Raw genomic sequence first — 8,562 nt, 5'->3', positions numbered from 1 at the left:
ATATTACAGAATAACTGGCTTTGAGTTCTGACAATATATTTTATAGCTAATAACAGGAACCCACTTTTATAGCTTCCTTAAATTGAGTAGTACCTGACGTTTTGACAGACATATAGTTTGACTAACTAAATGAGTTAGTACCTGACGTTTTGATAGACATATAGTTTGACTAACTAAATGAGTTAGTACCTGACGTTTTGACAGACATATAGTTTGACTAACTAAATGAGTTAGTACCTGACCTTTTGACAGACATATAGTTTGACTAACTAAATGAGTTAGTACCTGACCTTTTGACAGACATATAGTTTGACTAACTAAATGAGTTAGTACCTGACCTTTTGACAGAGTTTGATAACTAGTTTGACTAACAGACAAATGAGTTAGTACCTGACCTTTTGACAGACATATAGTTTGACTAACTAAATGAGTTAGTACCTGACCTTTTGACAGACATATAGTTTGACTAACTAAATGAGTTAGTACCTGACCTTTTGACAGACATATAGTTTGACTAACTAAATGAGTTAGTACCTGACCTTTTGACAGACATACAGTTTGACTAACTAAATGAGTTAGTACCTGACCTTTTGACAGACATATAGTTTGACTAACTAAATGAGTTAGTACCTGACCTTTTGACAGACATACAGTTTGACTAACTAAATGAGTTAGTACCTGACCTTTTGACAGACATATAGTTTGACTAACTAAATGAGTTAGTACCCTTTTGACAGACATATAGACTAACTAAAATGGGTTAGTACCTGACCTTTTGACATGACCAGTTTGACTAACTAAATGAGTTAGTACCTGACCTTTTGACAGACATATAGTTTGACTAACTAAATGAGTTAGTACCTGACCTTTTGACAGACATATAGTTTGACTAACTAAATGAGTTAGTACCTGACCTTTTGACAGACATATAGTTTGACTAACTAAATGAGTTAGTACCTGACCTTTTGACAGAAATACAGTTTGACTAACTAAATGAGTTAGTAAACAGGAAGTTACTCAAATGAACACTGCAACAAATGCGTCCTTGTCAACAACTCAGATCAACTCAAACCGACGGGAGGAAACATGTTCCTGGGAAAGAGAGGTTCATACAGGGACTCATATTATGTCTAGCCATTCAATAAAAACAATCATTATTTTAGTTAGCTGATTCTTGACCAAATCACTGTATCTAACGTTAGATGCTAACTAGTTAGCCAGTCAGTGGCAAACTCCCACATAATTGCGCTAACGTTAGCTTACCGTTTGGTATTAAAAAAACAACATTTGTCATCTTTAGTTTCCTACCTCGGGAATAACGGCCGTTGCAACCAAGCTGGAAAATCACATCACTGCCGAATAGATGTTTTTCCAAAGTTGGTTTTGATTGTGCTAGCTAGCTAATAAGACAAGTCGACATTTCGCCGAGCAGTCAGGCTAAACAGCTTCTCATCTCACTTCTTTCTTGCCAGGGGTATATTCATTACGCGGAAGCAAACAGAGCCGACGGGGAGGGACCTATTAATATTTATTTATTTTTGTTGCAAAAACGTTTTCCGTTTGGAGTGAAAGGTTTCCGTTGCTAAACGTTTTGCAACAGACGATCAGCTTTTGAAGCGGAATCGGCGTAATGAATACACCCACAGACTCGCGGTGGGAAAATGATGCGTTCAAAACAACTGGGAACTCGGGGAAATACGAATTTATATATCGTCGTTAGTGATCTTCAGGTCGGAAAGTCGAAGCTCTAGAAAGAGGCCCGAGTTCTCGAGTTGGATGACTGTTCAAATACATTTCCCCCCTCGGGCCTCATTTATTTTCCGAGTTCCCCGTTGTTTTGAACACACTGATGTCGGAGCTTTCCGACTACCTAGTTGCGAGATTCCAGTTGTTGTGAACGCGGCAAAACTCACACTCTGGTCACGTGAGCCGCGCGGTGACGTACTCATGAGCTAAAAAAAAACAATGTGCTAATGCTCTTCCAGTTCAAAGTTCGATTGTTTTGTCCTTTCGTAGAATCTGTTTCCTGTTTATTATTGTTCATGGAAAGTCGTCTGTCACACCACGTATGTAGTAATTATCATAGTACATGTCTACGATTGCAGCGTGTGTGACTTAAGACGGAAGCTCAAAGAATCACATGGTTAATGTCATCTAAGCTGAGCATACTGGTTACCCAGAGCAAACTGGCTACATCGGGCTCTAAAAAAGAGCGATCAGTGAGTGAACTAACTCTCTATATTGTGCTACATTGAACCTAATCCCATAGTCATCATGGATACTCTCTACACTTATAAATTACTACCACCCACATATACCAACACGAAGGACCCTGAATACAGTTATAGACTAGTGAAGCTCGAACTTGTAGACTGCTGGCAAACTCCAGACCTGAACATCATCATCAAACAAGAAGAGGAAGAGGATATCTCTCTACAAGTTAAACAAGAAGAGGAGGAAGAGGATATTTCTCTGCAAGTTGAAGAAGAAGAGGAGGAAGAGGAGGAGGAAGAGGATAGCTTTCTACAAGTTAAACAAGAAGAAGAGGAGGAAGAGGATATTTCTCTGCAAGTTGAAGAAGAAGAAGAAGAGGAGGAAGAGGATAGCTTTCTACAAGTTAAACAAGAAGAAGAGGAGGAAGAGGATATTTCTCTGCAAGTTGAAGAAGAAGAAGAGGAGGAGGAAGAGGATAGCTTTCTACAAGTTAAAGAAGAAGAGGAGGAAGAGGATATTTCTCTGCAAGTTGAAGAAGAGGAGGAGGAAGAGGATATCTCTCTACGTGTTAAAGAAGAAGAGGAGGAAGAGGATATTTCTCTACAAGTTAAAGAAGAAGAGGAAGATCACACTTTCATGGTCAAAGTAGAAGAAGAAGAGAAGGACAAAGCTCTTGTAGTTAAAGAAGAAGAAGAGGAGGGTGGTTTTACGGTCAAAAAAGAAGAAGAGGCTATAGAGGTTTTTATTTTTTCTGGTATGTACAGATAATGGGTACGTCCCAAAATGGCACCCTATTCCCTGTAGAGCCCTACAGGCCTTGGTCAAAAGTACTGCCCTATAAAGGGAATAAGGTGCCAATTGGGACGCAGACCAATATTGAGTGTTTGCTCGTACGAACCGTAACATGGTACTGTTTCTTCAGATTTAAACCCAGAACTCTTTATTTCCTTGACGCAGATGGAAAGTGCAACCAGTGGCCTGTCAGTGGGAAGAGTCCCTCCGTATCAGAAGAAGAAGAACAACAGACGCGACCAAAGAAACAGCCCCAGGAACCCCACCACTCCCCTCTGTACTGCCCCGACTGTGGGAGGAGTTTTGTCAGCCCTGGGATACTGAACGCGCACCGCAGAATCCACCAGTCCAGAATAATCCACACCACCACCGGTGAGCCGTCTCACTACTGCCATGACTGCGGCAAGACCTTCGACACCGCCCGCTACCTCCTCAAAAGCACCTCTTGGTTCACACAGCAGAGAGGACCCACCACTGTTCTCAGTGCGACCGGAGCTTCCTGAGACTCCAGCACCTCAAAGAGCACCAGAGAACCCACAGCGGAGAGAAGCCTCACTATTGCTCCGCGTGTGGGAAGGGCTTCACCAAGGTCCGACTGCTCCCGGACACACCAGCGGCTGCATGCCGTGGAGGGAGCCGACGTCGTCGGGGATGGGGCGGAGACGGGGAGGAAGGAAGGTAGTGGGGTGGTGATGTCAGCGATGGGGCGGAAGAGAGCGCTGAGAGTTCTGGCCGGAGTGGACTACTACTACTGCTCTGAGTGTGGGAAGAGCTTCTCCAGTGCGGCCTATCTTAAGGTGTAAAAATAGAATCACTCTCACACTACGTCTGTACGTTTTTGTTAAGGATGTGCGTATTGACCACAAATGTTTCTACAGATATCAAATCAAATTGTATTTGTCACATACACATGGTTAGCAGATGTTAATGCGAGTGTAGCGAAATGATTGTGCTTCAAGTTCCGACCTTGCAGTAATATCTAACAAGTAATCTAACCGAACAATCACGCTGACATGCAGTTGCCAGACTTGGCTCAGTAGCTGTCTCTCCCATTGAAATAGAATTGAAATAAACAAATAGAACGCACCTCCCGTTCCAAGTCAATGATGTCATAATGGGTGAAATAGAACGTCAGTAGCTGTCTCTCCCATTGAAATAGAACGAGTAGCTAAAATACGCACCTCCCGTTCCAAGTCAATGATGTCATAATGGGTGAAATAGAAGCGTCAGTAGAACAAATGAACTCTCCCATTGAAATAGAACGAATAGAACGCACCTCCCCGTTCCAAGTCAATGATGTCATAATGGGTGGACGAACGGTTAATGGGTGGACAGTTTGCCAGTCAAATTGCCCGGGTTGGAGGTTCCTAGCCCGTTCCGTTCATTCCATTTCGATGGTGTCTCCAAATAACCACGTACAATAGAAAACCTATTGTCCATGAAACGTTCAGATAGAAATAGTCTATCTAGAACAAACATGCCTCTCTGACATGTAGCATACGGAATCACGTCGGCTCTATTCATGGCATTTCTATTCCGCAAAAGTTCAACAACTTTTCGGCTACTGAACGTGGCGGCCCTGTTGTTTCAATTTTGATGAACGATGCGTTTCTAAACACAAGAGATCCTGTAAAATAAAGTTCTAATATGTAATTCTATGTTTCTGTCTCAGGTGCATCAGAAGGCTCACACAGGAGACAAACCATACCAGTGTGCTCACTGTAAGAAATCATTCAGCACGTCGTGGGGTTTAAAGGTTCACCGGCAGAATCGCTCTGGAGAGAAGCCCTACCAGTGCGCCGACTGTGGGAAGAGGTTCTCGGACCTGCGCAGCCACAAAGCCCACCGGAGCACCCACACTGGAGAGAAACCATACACATGCCCTGTCTGTGGAAAAGGCTTTGCCTGGCTAAAGAGCCTACAGAAACACCAGGCCACACACAGCAGCAGTGATGGTGGAGTCATAGAAGTACATATAGAATAATGTAGGATATCCTGGAGGGTTTCACTCCAACCCCAATCTAGCAGGGTAGTTACAACTACGGGACAGGAGGGTAGCTCTCCAGGAACAGGGTTGGGTTACAGAAGGGTAGCTCTCCAGGAACAGGGTTGGGTTACAGAAGGGTAGCTCTCCAGGAACAGGGTTGGGTTACAGAAGGGTAGCTCTCCAGGAACAGGGTTGGGTTACAGAAGGGTAGCTCTCTAGGAACAGGGTTGGGTTACAGAAGGGTAGCTCTCCAGGAACAGGGTTGGGTTACAGAAGGGTAGCTCTCTAGGAACAGGGTTGGGTTAAAGAAGGGTAGCTCTCCAGGAACAGGGTTGGGTTACAGAAGGGTAGCTCTCTAGGAACAGGGTTGGGTTACAGAAGGGTAGCTCTCTAGGAACAGGGTTGGGTTACAGAAGGGTAGCTCTCCAGGAACAGGTTTGGGTTACAGAAGGGTAGCTCTCCAGGAACAGGGTTGGGTTACAGAAGGGTAGCTCTCTAGGAACAGGGTTGGGTTACAGAAGGGTAGCTCTCCAGGAACAGGGTTGGGTTACAGAAGGGTAGCTCTCCAGGAACAGGGTTGGGTTACAGAAGGGTAGCTCTCTAGGAACAGGGTTGGGTTAAAGAAGGGTAGCTCTCCAGGAACAGGGTTGGGTTAAAGAAGGGTAGCTCTCCAGGTTAATCAAGTCAAATCACCTGGATTTTAATTCCAGAAATGAGAATTAGATTCCAAATGAAAGCAATCATCTCAGTGTGGTGCAGGAGGACGGGGCTGGACCAGCTGACATCAAAAAAATTAAAGGGGACAGTTTGATTAAAAGCTTGAAATAAAAGTACAAATCCAGGTCAAAACACAGGGCCCTAATTATAGAAACACAACGTCACGGTCTCATAACACCGGCTGGTAAAGCTCTGTCTGGATGAGGGAATGTTGTTGTGTCTCATAACACCGGCTGGTAAAGCTCTGTCTGGATGAGGGAATGTTGTTGTGTCTCATAACACCGGCTGGTAAAGCTCTGTCTGGATGAGGGAATGCTGTTGTGTCTCATAACACCGGCTGGTAAAGCTCTGTCTGGATGAGGGAATGTTGTTGTGTCTCATAACACCGGCTGGTAAAGCTCTGTCTGGATGAGGAATGTTGTTGTGTCCCATAACACCGGCTGGTAAAGCTCTGTCTGGATGAGGGAATGTTGTTGTGTCTCATAACACCGGCTGGTAAAGCTCTGTCTGGATGAGGGAATGTTGTTGTGTCTCATAACACCGGCTGGTAAAGCTCTGTCTGGATGAGGGAATGTTGTTGTGTCTCATAACACCGGCTGGTAAAGCTCTGTCTGGATGAGGGAATGTTGTTGTGTGTCTCATAACACCGGCTGGTAAAGCTCTGTCTGGATGAGGGAATGTTGTTGTGTCTCATAATACCGGCTGGTAAAGCTCTGTCTGGATGAGGAAATGTTGTTGTGTCTCATAACACCGGCTGGTAAAGCTCTGTCTGGATGAGGGAATGTTGTTGTGTCTCATAACACCGGCTGGTAAAGCTCTGTCTGGATGAGGGAATGTTGTTGTGTCTCATAACACCGGCTGGTAAAGCTCTGTCTGGATGAGGGAATGTTGTTGTGTCTCATAACACCGGCTGGTAAAGCTCTGTCTGGATGAGGGAATGTTGTTGTGTCTCATAACACCGGCTGGTAAAGCTCTGTCTGGATGAGGGAATGTTGTTGTGTCTCATAACACCGGCTGGTAAAGCTCTGTCTGGATGAGGGAATGTTGTTGTGTCTCATAACACCGGCTGGTAAAGCTCTGTCTGGATGAGGGAATGTTGTTGTGTCCCATAACACCGGCTGGTAAAGCTCTGTCTGGATGAGGGAATGTTGTTGTGTCCCATAACACCGGCTGGTAAAGCTCTGTCTGGATGAGGGAATGTTGTTGTGTCTCATAACACCGGCTGGTAAAGCTCTGTCTGGATGAGGGAATGTTGTTGTGTCTCATAACACCGGCTGGTAAAGCTCTGTCTGGATGAGGAATGTTGTTGTGTCTCATAACACCGGCTGGTAAAGCTCTGTCTGGATGAGGGAATGTTGTTGTGTCTCATAACACCGGCTGGTAAAGCTCTGTCTGGATGAGGGAATGTTGTTGTGTCTCATAACACCGGCTGGTAAAGCTCTGTCTGGATGAGGGAAGGTTGTTGTGTCTCATAACACCGGCTGGTAAAGCTCTGTCTGGATGAGGGAAGGTTGTTGTGTCTCATAACACCGGCTGGTAAAGCTCTGTCTGGATGAGGGAATGTTGTTGTGTCTCATAACACCGGCTGGTAAAGCTCTGTCTGGATGAGGGAATGTTGTTGTGTCTCATAACACCGGCTGGTAAAGCTCTGTCTGGATGAGGGAATGTTGTTGTGTCTCATAACACCGGCTGGTAAAGCTCTGTCTGGATGAGGGAATGTTGTTGTGTCAGAAGGACATCAAAATGTCACATAAGTATGTGACTTGTAATTATATATTTTAGATGTTTATATTCATACGCCAGATGTCGTTTGTAAGCCTAGTTTTTTGTTCTCTCAAAGTGTTCAGTTGGATGGATTGTGCAACAGGTGATGGTTATCTTTTGGGTTTTTTTCCGACAGCAAAATGTGCTCACTATAACATGAAGTGTATGGAGCAATGTTTGGTTTGGATCTGAAATTAATGGATGATGAAAATAAACATGGTCAGTTGTTGCACTCTGATCTGATATGTGTCTTTATTTTGTAGCTGAGCTCAAAGCACATGCTAACGTCTGGTAGCATAACATCTGATTTCTGTCTTTATTTTGTAGCTGAGCTCAAAGCACATGCTAACGTCTGGTAGCATAACATCTGATTTCTGTATTTATTTTGTCGCTGAGTTCAAAGCACATGCTAACGTCTGGTAAGCGTAACATCTGATTTCTGTATTTATTTTGTAGCTGAGCTCAAAGCACATGCTAACGTCTGGTGCATAACATCTGATTTCTGTATTTATTTTGTCGCTGAGCAAAAGCACATGCTAACGTCTGGTAGCATAACATCTGATTTCTGTCTTTATTTTGTAGCTGAGCTCAAAGCACATGCTAACGTCTGGTAGCATAACATCTGATTTCTGTCTTTATTTTGTAGCTGAGCTCAAAGCACATGCTAACGTCTGGTAGCATAACATCTGATTTCTGTCTTTATTTTGTAGCTGAGCTCAAAGCACATGCTAACGTCTGGTAGCATAACAGTTTTCCACATTGTCACGTCTTCAAATCCGCTTTGAAGCCTTTAAAAAGCAGATCTGGCATTGGAACTGGAGGCGGAGCAAAGCCACTCTATTGAGCAGTGGAGGCTGGTGGGAGGATCTATAGGAGGACGGGCTCGTTGTAATGGCTGGAAAGGATTGACATGGAATGGAGCCAAACGTGGTTTACATATGTATTGTTTGATATCGTTCCATTTCAGACATTACAATGACCCAGTCTTCCTATAGCTCCTCCCACCAGCCTCCACTGGTTTTGAGGTGTAACCCCCTCCAAAACATGGCTGTAGTTACTAAATACACTACTTTAACAGATAAAGTGAA

The 8,562-nt window shown here is 44.1% G+C and overlaps 1 protein-coding gene and 1 long non-coding RNA gene across 3 annotated transcripts; both read left to right on the top strand.

The window, feature by feature from the left end:
- Positions 1-1,458: 1,458 nt before the first annotated feature.
- LOC127917933 (zinc finger and BTB domain-containing protein 47-like) lies at positions 1,459-4,990 on the top strand. The gene is made up of 4 exons (XM_052501102.1): positions 1,459-2,968; positions 3,172-3,454; positions 3,584-3,803; positions 4,679-4,990. The coding sequence occupies exons 1-4, from the start codon at positions 2,275-2,277 to the stop codon at positions 4,988-4,990; spliced, it is 1,509 nt and encodes a 502-aa protein (XP_052357062.1). The 5' UTR covers positions 1,459-2,274.
- A 1,405-nt stretch (positions 4,991-6,395) lies between these two features.
- LOC127917937 (uncharacterized) lies at positions 6,396-7,712 on the top strand. 2 transcript variants are annotated; one of them, XR_008098055.1, is made up of 2 exons: positions 6,396-6,753; positions 7,169-7,712. It is a non-coding gene; the product is annotated as an uncharacterized LOC127917937 (long non-coding RNA). The 2 variants fall into 2 exon arrangements; XR_008098054.1 differs by having other exon boundaries at positions 6,396-6,805.
- The last annotated feature ends 850 nt before the right edge of the window (positions 7,713-8,562 follow it).

The sequence above is a fragment of the Oncorhynchus keta genome, unplaced genomic scaffold, assembly GCF_023373465.1.
Source record: "Oncorhynchus keta strain PuntledgeMale-10-30-2019 unplaced genomic scaffold, Oket_V2 Un_contig_1248_pilon_pilon, whole genome shotgun sequence".
Classification (NCBI taxonomy): domain Eukaryota; kingdom Metazoa; phylum Chordata; class Actinopteri; order Salmoniformes; family Salmonidae; genus Oncorhynchus; species Oncorhynchus keta.
Note: the sequence above shows the minus strand (reverse complement) of the source record. Positions and strands in the feature narration are given on the sequence as shown.